The 13007-nt window shown below is 39.8% G+C and overlaps 1 protein-coding gene across 16 annotated transcripts in view; it reads left to right on the top strand.

The window, feature by feature from the left end:
- Window positions 1-13007, top strand: part of ClC-a (chloride channel protein 2) — a 194018-nt gene that overhangs the window by 140653 nt on the left and 40358 nt on the right. For 13 of the 16 annotated variants that reach the window (XM_073984558.1, XM_073984464.1, XM_073984547.1 and 10 more), the window contains 3 exons: window positions 4460-4567; window positions 10304-10469; window positions 10558-10686. In XM_073984558.1, the coding sequence (XP_073840659.1) occupies window positions 4460-4567; window positions 10304-10469; window positions 10558-10686 (403 nt within the window). Of the gene's footprint in view, window positions 1-4459; window positions 4568-10284; window positions 10470-10557; window positions 10687-13007 lie in introns of all 16 variants that reach the window. The other 3 variants (XM_073984481.1, XM_073984489.1, XM_073984475.1) reach the window with 1 other exon arrangement.

Here is a 13007-nt window from a genome sequence, read left to right as displayed (position 1 = left end):
TCGAAAAACTCAAATTCTGTAAAAATTATGTGCAAAGAAATACTCATAACTTCTTTAATATTGGTCCAAAAAGAAATTTTTTTTGTTGTTTTATCAGGAATAGAAAAAAATTTGCACAGTGGGCTTGATGCAATTTTGGCGATTTAAAATCAATTTTTATCAATGATCGACTCTTCGATTTTCTTGAACCATATGTAGTTATTGGAATTGTTTTCATGCCCTTATTGCAGCGATAATAAAATATTCAGAAATCAAAATTCATTTTAAAAATATAACTTAGTAACTGGAAATAGGTGCTTGGAACCATATAGGCGGGATACTTCTTCATATCAAGAATGCACCCCGATTCATATTAGCTCAATGATATGGGACCTACTTTTTATTTCCGAGTCCGATCGACGTGTCTTACGATACAATTTGTAGAGAAGTTTTACATGGCTGAAATACTCAGGAGATGTCGCCTACATTACACTGAGGGTTATTTTGCCACCGTTAGAAAGTATGATGTTAATGACCTATGTTAATATATGTCCCAAATGTGTGCACCCCGATTCATATTTGCTCAATGATATTAGATCTAATTTTTATCGTCGTAGTCGTTTGGCAAGGCCGTTGAAAAGGTGCAGTGTGTCGTGCGGACCTGTACCGCATGCTGGGCAGATTTTTTTGCACGGTTTCATCAATACGAGCCCTCAATGTAGACGGCTACACCATCCCGAGCGTAATTAAGCCAAAACTACTCTGATTTGTTGTTGTTGTTGTTGTAGCAGCATATAATGCTGGGTTGGCAGCCGCTGGCCGAAACACTTTTGGTTTCGGGTCAATCCGGTACGTAAGAACCCGCTGCCGTGGGATTGACTCTGATTTGTTGTGCCAACTGCCGCTCCTGATCTGCAATAGATGGGGGGATATACTCCGAGGATCGCATTCACACGATAGCTATTTATGCCATCTGTGACTGCATCTGTGTGAATGCTGTCCATACCTGCTTGATAAGCTTGCTTATACTAAGGGTTCTCTCAAGCACTGTACCTCTCTTTCTAGATCATGAAGATCTCCCTGATATGTCTGGTTGGGGGAGGGGGGCGTGGTGGTGTCCTATCCGCCATATGGTCATTAGTATGGGTCTCACGGTAACACCTGAGCAAGTACTCCAACGAAAGCATACCATTTTGTTGCTGTGCTAGAAAAATCGTTGTCTCCTTATGTGGATGGGCACTGAAGACATGAGGAGGTACCCTCTTGCTGATTTCAATCGCGTTGCGCTTATATTTGCGGACCAAACTGGCGCTGCATAGCTTACCACAGACCGACCTATAGCCTTATATGTGGTCAACAAGGTATCTATATCTGACCTTGATCCTACATCTCAGCTTGTCGCAAATAGCTGTGGCATGCGTGGACGACGTAATTATGCTGTCGAATGTGACCCCCAAAATTTTGGGGTAGTTTGTGGTCGAAATTCTGCTACTATCGACCATGACATTAAACTCTATATTTCACCTCTGCCGTTCATGTGATGAACAGAGTGGTCATAGATTAAGTGGTGGATATTTGCATATTCCTCGCGTGGAAAAGGGTAGTAAGATCAGTCAAAAGTTCAGTTCAGCGTTTCACAAATAACATCAGGGAAGGTAACTGACGCCAAGATCGTACAATCATCCTCATTCGTTACGATCTCAATGCTATTTGGGGGCGGAAGTTAAACTGTTCCGGAGATATCACCCCACCTTAGGGAACTCCCTCTTCCACTCTACGGGGTTTGGACTTCTTATTCCTGTGTTCCACGTACGACTGGCATCCAAACATATAATTGATTATCCAACGTTTCAAACTTGGTCGAAGGGTTGTCTGCTCGATGTTCGCAAACAGTATGGAGTGCTTGACAGTATCGAAGGTTTTTGATAAGTCAAGCGCCACCATTACTGTTCTGTCACACGATTTGCTCTGGTTGAGTCCTCGACTAATATGTGTGGAGATGGAGTGCAGCGCCATTGTCGTACTGTGCTGCTTTACGGAATCTATGCTGATGATCGGCAACTGGATAGCTGTTTCTGACGCTGGGCAGAACTAAAGCCTCAAGAGTTTTTTCTACGTTTCACCTTTGCTGGCATCCTTACCTGGCCTTCAATAGCCAGACCACCCTACCCATTTTCCAGACTTCAGGAACGATGTGAGTAGCTAGCGACATGTTGAGAACTTGGAGATTCCATCAGGACCCAACGGTTTGGATGAGTTAGCATTCCTGATGGCATTCGCAACATCATCCATTGTAAATTGTGGTGGTTTATTCTCGGCAGGAGAACGTAGTACTCTTCTCTTCGCCCTGTCACTCCCGTCACTAGACAAGCTGTCGTTTGAAATAACTTGCGCTCCCCTTCGGATCAGTCAGCGCCACCAAACGTCACCAAACGTGTCTGTGGTCCTATCTTTCTTCTATCCAGGGCTCAAGAGTGACTTAACCGTTGCCTACAATTCACTTATTCCGGCACCAATGTTGCAACTTTTCAGATAATTTAACCACTTGTTCCGTTGGCACGACGAAGCTCATTACCCTCATGCTTGTGCCTTCGCCTCTGCTGGGAAGTTTATGTTCACTTCGGGTATTTGACCAGCAGATATATGGCGAGCGGTTTCTGCAAAGATGATGTCTCGGAACGTCCTTTCTGCTGCCCGAACATCAGAAAGATTGAGCAGATCTCTGAAGCGGTGATTAGCTTTCCCATGACCAGAGCTCCGAATAATCGCTCAAAATCACTCGAATTTCACTCGCGAGTGAAACTCTTTTCGAGTTCAAGCAAGTTGAGGGGGGGCAACTTGCCCCCTACCCACCTCCAAACTAAAACATATCCCACCGCCAAAAAAACTTGTCCCACAACCACCAACAAAATTTCACCCAAAAAAAAAAAAAAATTACCACCTAACCCCAAATTTTTACTCGCGAGTAAATCGGAGCTCTGCCCATGACTGACGAAAGTGCGGCGCTCAGAGGTGATGAAATCGGCCGGTCTGCTGATGGAGACAATTAGGAGAAGATGGTCTGATCCAAGAGAAACGATGGGTTGCCAGGTGATATCATTTGTCAGACCAGGTGACATGATGCTAATGTCGGAGGTGATGAAATCGGGCGGTCTGCTGATGGAGACAAGATGGAGATTGTCTTATTCAAGAGAATCGAGGGGTGAAGTCATTTGTCAGCTAAGGTGACATGATGTTAATATCTGGCGAACTGTGGCTATCAATCTGCTCAGTCAGCACTATACCCCTCTGGTCGTTTGCAAGGACCGAATGTCACAGCTCAAGATGGGCATTAGGGCCCCCCAGTCCAGACAGTTAAGACTTACCAAAAGCGTGCTAATGTTGGGCCTACAACTTGGAGTACAGCTACTTATCGACGGGATGTATACATTCATCAAGTCTACCTCGGTAGTTCCACACTATGCATTCGCTTGAGGTCTCTATTGAACAGACTGGTGCAATAGGAAAGACAATTATGGGGATATGGTCTGATCCAAGAGAAACATTAGGTTGGAGACAATACCCCTCTGGTCGTTTCCAAGGACCGAATGTCTGTCAGCTCTAGATGCGCATTAGGGCGCCCCCCAATATATATATTTTATATTTAGCTGGCCCATTACAGAACATTTGTTCCATAGGCCGAACTAAGAAAAGATCTCCATTCCTCTCTATTTGTTGCTTCGCACTCTGGAATACCGCGCCTTTTCATTTCATCATCCACTTGTTTGCGCCATCTATTCCTTGTCCTGCCAATTCTGCGTGCACCCCCAAGCGGTCCGTATTTATACGCCTTTTTAGCGGGTTCATCATCGCTCATTCTTATGATATGGCCTAGCCAACGCAATCGCTGCATCTCGATACGTTTAACAATATTGATGTCGTTGTATAGCAGATGCAGCTCGTGGTTCATGCGACGTCGATATTCGCCGTCAACGCAGAAATATAAGCATTTTAATTTTACCGATTTTTGTCAGTAACTCAAAAAATGTGTTAGAGAATCGCACTACTGATGTATTTCTGGACTAACAAAACACCAAAGAATTTTTGAAGTCGAATTATTTCTATAGAAAATTTTATAGGAACTTATGTAGTAGTTTCTATAGAAATTCTATTGAAACTTCTATAGGATTGAACATTTTGAAAAAAAAATACGCATTCTAATCGATTTCATATTATAAGCATTTAAATATTTCCTTTGGAAATCATGAACGAGCAAAACCTCATAAATAAGCATGGGTGCGTATAACTACTATTAATTAATTATTAACAATCATACGCTACAATACCCCTTAACTAGTTTCTTTATGCACAATTTTAATTAAATGTATTTCCCATTCTATTTTATCGTTTTTTTTTATTCGAATAACCCCTTATCAAATTATAATTCACAATATTAATTATATTTATTTCCCCCTTTTTATTTTATCCTCTTTTCCATTAGATGTATGGCCGCTATACCAAAGATTTAGGAGAATTTGCCAAAGATGAAGCCAGAAAACTCAAATTACTACAGAAACGACGAAAGTTGGAGGACAAACAGAGGAATAAGGTAAGTTTATCAAAAACAATATTATGAAGGAAAACGGAAATTTAAAGAAAATTCTTAACCAAACAACCTTTACATATTTTTAACATTGTAATGCAAAACGAAAAAAAAAATACACATGTTGTTGTCATGGTCAAACATGCATTTAACCAAAACAAACAAAACACCAAAATACACAACTAATTGCAATGTGAGAAACATATTTTTAAGGTAAACCAAACTAATTAACATTTCAAATAACATCTGCAAAAAAACAGAGGAGGCTAAAAATGTAGACAAAGTAGAAAGACAAGAAAAAAACAATTTAAACACAAATCTAATTGATGACGTAGTTGTTTTTGCTTTCATTTAGTTGTAATTTTGTGGTGCTACTCTTCAAATAGTTTTTTTTTTTTTCAAATTTAGTTTAGACTAAAAATATTCATCAATGTAAAGTGGTTTTCCGATCATTTATTTTTATGTTGAGACGTTTACAGTTTTATAAATAGAGGAAAAAATCTATTGATCATTTGCCATCGAAGAAGCACAGTGATTTGGAGGAATAATAAAGCAGCAAAATATCTATTTTTTAATACTCAAAAAAAAAAAATAATTAAACAAATAAAAAATTATCAGTCAGCTTTGCCGACAGAGATATACCCTCAGCCAATGTGAAGTGAAACTTTCATCTAAGAATAGATTGAATGTATTTAGTGTCTTTTTTGTGGCCCTTTTTGGACATTTGAACTTGCCGACAAAAAACTGGATTAGGGTTGAATTTCAAAAGTGTTGCGCAGGAGGTACAACTTTTGGACCAGTATGCCAGGACAACATAATATCACTGTAAACAGGACCACAGCGAACAGCATCGGTATACATTTCCAAAGGATCTTCGAACAGACCCTAAACTGCCCTTAGACACAAATGTTGGGGAAGGTGCCCTAAGAAGAGGACCGATAAGAGCCATTTTAGAAGTAAAACTAAATTTGGACAAAATATTAGGAGATCCAAAATTTGGACCAAATCGGTTGCCCCATTCAAGAGATATTGTGCATACCATTTTAGTGACATTTTTTAAATATTGGGGGGAAGTTCCGGAATTTGTGGACCGGTATTGCTCATCTTCGAACTGAAATTGAATTTGGACAAAATATGTCGAACGCCAAATTTTGAACCAAATCGGCTGATCAGTGCGAGAGTTATCGTGCTCTCCAGCCACTACATATGAAGCTATATGGTATTCTCAAGAAGTTTGGACTTGCCCCTGAAAAAATTGGGGGGAAGTTCCGGAAACTGTGGACCGGTATTGCTCACCTTCGAACTGAAACTCAATTTGGACAAAATATGTATGTCGAACGCCAAATTTTGGACAAAATCGGCTGATCAGTTCGAGAGTTATCGTGCTCTCCAGCCAGTACATATGGTGGTATCTTCAAGAAGTATGGACTTGCCCCTGAAAAAACTTTTACCGTCGTAATTGAGGCAGCGAATGCAATTTATATAACAATAGTTCCGCAAACATCCCATACGGGACAAGGGAGACTTCTCTCATATCAATGAGTGCGCCCCGATTCATATTTGCTCAATGATAAGGGACCTGCAGTTTATCGCCGAGTCCGAACGGCGTATCCTAAGACACCACTTGTTGAGAGGTTTTACATGGCTGAAATACTCAGGAAATGTCGCCAACTTACTGAGGGGTATTTTGCCAACGTTGAAAATTTTGATTTTGCCAAACTTAGTTTAAGTTGAAATATTTGCCATATCGGTACACTCCTTAGATTACCTCCATCACACAAGTTCAACATTTTTGTTAAAGGTCTGTTAAAGGATCCTTTAGGAATTTTTACCGAAGCTATATCCAAATCTTCGCCAATTTCGATATAATTTGGCACGTTTATTTCTTAAATGAATTTAGTCACACATTCCAAATTTAATCGAAATCGGACATATATAGCGTGTTTGGTGCATCAAATACGTGAAATCGGCCGAAAATATATATGGGAGCTATATCCAAATTTGAACAGATTTCGATATAATTTGGTACATTTATTTCTAGACCCAATTCAGTCACAGATTCCAAATTTCATCGAAATCGGACATAAATAGCGTGTTTTGTACAACAAATACGTGAAATCGGCCGAAAATATATGTGGGAGAATCTTGGCCGATTTCGATATAATTTGGCACGTTTATTTCTTACGCGAATTTAGTCACACTTTCCAAATTTCATCGAAATCGGTCTTATATAGCGTGTTTGGTGCAGTAAATACGTGAAATCGGGCGAGAATATATATGGGAGCTATTTTCACCAAAAGCAATAGCGTTTTTCCTATGGCTAAAAAAATGATATTCCCCAATTTTCAGCTAAATCGGACAATAAACGCGATCTGTACCTTGCGAACGGACGGACGGACATGCATAAATCGGCTCAGAAATTGATTCTATGTATATCTCCAAAAGGAACTATGGGTCTTTCTCGTTTCCTTATGCATGTTACACACAAATTCACAAAGACATAAAACCCCTTACCACAGTGTGGTGTAGGGTATAATAAAGATGTTCCCACAACATCCCCGAGGAAGACTTCTCTTATACCAATGAGTGCACGCACATTTTGATTTTATGGTCAGGGGTTGAACCGCAGACCTTCTGATACCTTCACAGGCCTTCAAGACGAAAGTGCTTACCACTGCACAACAGTGGTTCATCGTCCAACACAATTTAATTCTGCATAAAAACTCAAGCTTAACGAAAGTACATACTTACCTACTCAGGTGGCTTACTACAGAACATTTATCCTATAAGCCAGTCCTCCCTATTTGTTGTTGTTGTAAAAGTCATTAATTCTATTGGAATTTAGATAGCTGCACCTTCCCGAACACAAACATCCCTAAAGGAACAAGATAAACATTTCTCATGCCAATGAGTGTACTTCGATTCATATTTAAGCCAAAGATATGAGACCTACTTTTTATAGCCAAGTCCGAACGGCCCGTCTTAAGACGCCACTTTTAGAGAAGTTTAACATGGCTGAAATACTCAGGAAATATTGCGAATATAACAGTGGGGAGTATTTTTGCCACCGTTGAAAATTTGATATTGTTGGACCCGGCTTCTATTTGCTCCACGGTGGAACTAACCATCAACTGCGATTGAGGGGGTATGTATTCCGAGATCCGCTTTCACACGATACTTCTTTATGGCATCTGCGACTGCATTCCTGTGAATGTTATTCAAAACCTGTCTGATAGGCTTGCTGATATAGGATTTCTCTCTTCTAACGTTGAACCTCTCTCTAGATCATGAATATCCTCGTCCTCATCCTCGGCCCGAGCAAGTACTACAACTGGAGCATGCCATTATGTTAACGTACTGGAAGAACCTTTCTGATTCTGATGATTCCTTCACTGATGGTATGAGGAAACACCCTGTTGCAGTTCTGAGGGAGGCGTTATTACAGGTTTGAAAATTGCACAGGTATTCGCGGACCAAACTGGCGCCGCATAACTTGCCACAGACCAATCTATCGCGTTATATGTGGTCAACAAGATTTCCATATCTGTACCCCAAGTGCAACCGACTAGGGACTAGGGGAACATAAGCGGAACAAGTGTTAAATCATCTAAAGAGTTGCGACATTGGATCCGGAACAAGTAAATTTGTGACCAACGATTAATTCACTCTCGAAACCTGGAAAGAAGGAAGATAGGACCTCAGTTACGTTTGGCGACGTTAACCTGACTGATCAAAAGAGATGCGCAAGTTATTACAGGGCGAAGAGAAGAATACTACGTCGCATTAGATCTAGGGATACGTAAAATCGATTTCGGTTAATCGATTAATCGATTATTAACCGTAAAATTTCCAAAAGTCGTAGTCAACCATTAGTCGTAGTCTATTATTATTCGTAGTCGGCTATTAATCGTGGTCGACTATTAGTTGTAGTTGACTATTGGGTGTGCTAAAACCGCATAATTGACGGTACTTTTTGTATACATATAACCATCACGGATCGCATCAACGAAAATGGTCGATTATATTCGATTATAATCAGTTTTCAGCGGTTAACGATCAATCGAAAGTCGACTTTTAGAACACTCTCAAATAATCGACTAACCAAAAATCGAGTTTTAAGTTTTTCACGAAAACCGAATAATCGAAAAACCGATTATTGCAATTCACTGTGTATCCCTACTTAGCTCTCCATCCAAAGCATTGAACCCTGTTGGAATCTCCATGCTTAAACAGCTGGATGAGCAGGGAATTGAGTATCTGACCAAAGTTCTCAAATTGGCGCTAGCCACCAACATCGTTCCTGAAGTCTTTAAAATGGGCAGGGTGGGTGGTCCTGCTACTGAAGCCAGGCAAGGATCCAAATTTCGATTTTGTCGTCCGTAGCAAAGACCCTTATCGCTCTAATCCTCCCCAGCTTAGGAAATAGTTATCAAGTTGCCAACCATCACCACTGCACGCCATCGAGGACTCAACCAGAGCAAGCCATATTAAAGAACAGTGACGGTGGTGTTTGACTTACCACAAGGCTTTGATACTGTTAAGCACTCCACGCAGTTTGAGGACATCGAGCAGACTACCCTCCGGTCAAGTTTGAAACGTTGGATATTTAATTTGATGTGTGGACGCCAGTCGTATGTGGAATTGAGTATAATGTTTTTTTTTTGTATTTCTCGATTTTTTCACACTCCCGCTTATTATTCCACAATGATACCAAAAGAGACAAGGGGGACTTCTCTCATATGCATGAGCACCTTTTGGATGCCCAAGGCTCCCATATGACTTTCTAAAACGACTCACTTCAAAGTCTCAATTCTGGTCGTTTATAAAGACCCCCTTCTTCTCGTCTGTAAAGATACACCTTAGCTTTGCTATAGAGACTTCCTTCAGCTCATCCACACGGACTCCCTTCCGCTAGTTTTTTGTAGAGACTGCAACCATGTCATCTATAAATAGTACTCTAAGGTCGCCTATAACGTATCCCGTCATAGTAGTGATCTCTTCCACTGATCTATAAAAACTGAGATTTCATATACAAGGGCTATATTCGGTTCTTTTTTACCATGTGCCTGATATCAGGCACATTAATACTCAATTGGCCCAGATTCAGAATTCGATTTTCGTGGCCTTCTGGTCATTTATAAAGACCCCATTCTGGTCATATTCAAAGTCTCCCTTCTGGTAGTCGATAAAGACTTCCTTCTGCTCCTCTGTAAAGATTTCCTGCTTGTCGTCTATAAGTTCTCCCTTCTGTCGTTTATAAAGACCCCCTTCTTCTCGTCTGTAAAGATACACCTTAGCTTTGCTATAGAGACTTCCTTCAGCTCATCCACACGGACTCCCTTCCGCTAGTTTTTTGTAGAGACTGCAACCATGTCATCTATAAATAGTACTCTAAGGTCGCCTATAACGTATCCCGTCATAGTAGTGATCTCTTCCACTGATCTATAAAAACTGAGATTTCATATACAAGGGCTATATTCGGTTCTTTTTTACCACATAAATACTCTGCTTCTAGTCGTCTATAAAGACTAATTTTTGTGTCTACACCTATAAGTGGACTTATTATCTGTTTGCAGTAATCAATCAAAGATTCCTGAATCACTGTGCTTCTTCCAAATTACATTAGTTTATATAACCCTACATCAACACATTCCATCTCCTATAATTTCGTAAAATATACATACATACATGTTCACAAAGACAAATTGATTATAAAGCAGCAGTCCTGGGAAATATTTACAGGAACTCCTAGGAAAACGTGAGTCTCGTGCATTTAAAGTCTCATCATGGATATGGAAACACACATTTGCCCGCCTTGGCGAAGATTGGGTATTTTTAGCCCTGCTGGGTATTATAATGGCCCTGCTTTCCTATGTCATGGACAAGGGTATATCGATATGTACAAATGGTAAGTGCTGTCTGCAGCTGATTCATGTATGTTTTTTTAGAATCCATTGACCGATTCCGATTTTTTCTCTTTATTTCTCTAAAAATAGCTCGTGTTTGGTTATATCGCGATTTAACATCTCAGCCCATTGCCCAATATTTTGCTTGGGTATCATTGCCAGTTTGCCTCATACTTTTCTCAGCGGGTTTTGTTCATCTGATAGCACCGCAGAGTATAGGTAAGTTAATGTTTTTGAGTTTTTTAATTTTGATTTCTTTCTTCTTCTTCTGATTGTATTAAAAGAGTCTTTTTTTAGTCTTCTATAGCTCATTGTAACCGTATTCATTCTGTAGTTTAAGCCTGTACATTTATTAACCATCTTCTTCTTCTTTGAACATTTCATTAAAGTATTTCCAATGTAAAGGCCTGGGTACATAAGCTGCCTCGCCTGATTGCCTTGCTTGCCTGCTTTATTTCTGATATTATAAAAATAAAAGAATAAAGAAGGCTGCGCAAATTTCAATCTAGGTTGGCCTTTTATTTTTTATTCTTTTATCAGAAGCCTTGCTTGCTTCAGGTGAGCCAGCTTATGTACCCAGGTCTTAAGGCTTGATTCGCAACCAATATTTAGAAAGCATTGGTATTGGTAATAATGTAAATTTTCATTTTTCAAATTTATTTAAAATTTTTTGATACAATTTTTTTTATATTAAACTTGTAAATTTTTTTACTTACTTACTTTACTTTAATGGTTTGTTGCTCACTTTCTATTTCATCAAATCTCTTTTACTAACAACTTCAAAATTGAACTGGAATTCTCTCCCATTAACAAACCTCTGTAACGCAGAGTTGCCATAAATTAATAATTCAAATCAAATCCCTCAACCAAAATGCATGACGGCAGCATGGTCATATGTGATTGCATGTGAAATAATTCTGTTTTGAAATATTTACGAAAACTGATATCAGGCACATTAATACTCAATTGGCCCAGATTCAGAATTCGATTTTCGTGGCCTTCTGGTCATTTATAAAGACCCCATTCTGGTCATATTCAAAGTCTCCCTTCTGGTAGTCGATAAAGACTTCCTTCTGCTCCTCTGTAAAGATTTCCTGCTTGTCGTCTATAAGTTCTCCCTTCTGTCGTCTATAAAGACCCCTTCTGATCGTCTTTAAAGACTCTGTTCATGTCTATAAAGACACCCTTGTGGTCTGTAAAGTCTCCCCTCTGATCGTCTATAAAGACTCACTTGTGGTCGTTTATAAAAACTCCCTTCTGGTCGTCTACAAAGACTCCCTTTCCGATCGTCTATAAAGGGTTCCTTCTGGCCGTCTATAAAGACTCCCTTCTTATCGTCTATAAAGACTCCCTTCTGATCGTCCATAAAGACTCACTTGAGGTCGTTTATAAAAATTCCCTTTCCGATCGTCTATAAAACCTTCCTTCTGGCCGTCTATAAAGACTCTGTTCATGTCGTCTATAAAGACTCCCTTCTTAGGGTGTATAAAGACTCCCTTCTGATCGTCTATAAAGACTCACTTGTGGTCGTTTATAAAAACTCCCTTCTGGTCGTCCAAAAAGGTTCCCTTACCGATCGTCTATAAAGGCTTCCTTATGGCCGTCTACAAAGACTCTGTTGATGTCTATAAAGAAGCCCTTCTGGTCTGTAAAGACTCTCTTCTTATCGTCTATAAAGACTACCTTCTTATCGTCTATAAAGACTCACTTCTGGTCGTTTATAAAAACCTCCTTCTGGTCGTCTACGAAGACTCTTTTTCCGATCGCCTATAAAGGCTTCCTTCTGGACGCCTATAAAGACTCTGTTCATGTCTATAAAGACACCCTTTTGGTCTGTAAAGACTCTCTTCTTATCGTCTATAAAGACTCCCTTCTTATCGTCTATAAAGACTCACTTCTGGTCGTTTATAAAAACTCCCTTCTGGTCGTCTACAAAGACTCACTTTCCGATCGTCTATAAAAGCTTCCTTCTGGCCGTCTACAAAGACTCTGTTGATGTCTATAAAGACGCCCTTCTGGTCTGTAAAGACTCTCTTCTTATCGTCTATAAAGACTACCTTCTTATCGTCTATAAAGACTCACTTCTGGTCGTTTATAAAAACTCCCTTCTGGTCGTCTACAAAGACTCAATTTCCGATCGTCTATAAAAGCTTCCTTCTGGCCGTCTATAAGGACTCTGTTTATGTCTATAAAGACACCCTTCTGGTCTGTGAAGACTCTTTTCTTATAGAATATAAAGACTCCCTTCTTATCGTCTATAAAGAACCACTTCTGGTCGTTTATAAAAACTCCCTTCTGGTCGTCTACAAAGACTCACTTTCCGATCGTATATAAAAGCTTCCTTCTGGCCGTCTATCAAGACTCTGTTGATGTCTATAAAGACACTTTTCTGGTCTGTAAAGACTCTCTTCTTATCGTCTATAAAGACTCCCTTCTTATCGTCTATATAGACTCACTTTTGGTCGTTTATAAACACTCCCTTCTGGTCGTCTACAAAGACTCAATTTCCGATCGTCTATAAAAGCTTCCTTCTGGCCGTC

This window comes from Musca autumnalis, unplaced genomic scaffold (assembly GCF_047663935.1).
Source record: "Musca autumnalis isolate F117 unplaced genomic scaffold, ASM4766393v1 scaffold_1, whole genome shotgun sequence".
Lineage (NCBI taxonomy): Eukaryota > Metazoa > Arthropoda > Insecta > Diptera > Muscidae > Musca > Musca autumnalis.
This window is presented reverse-complemented; position numbering and strand designations above follow the sequence as displayed.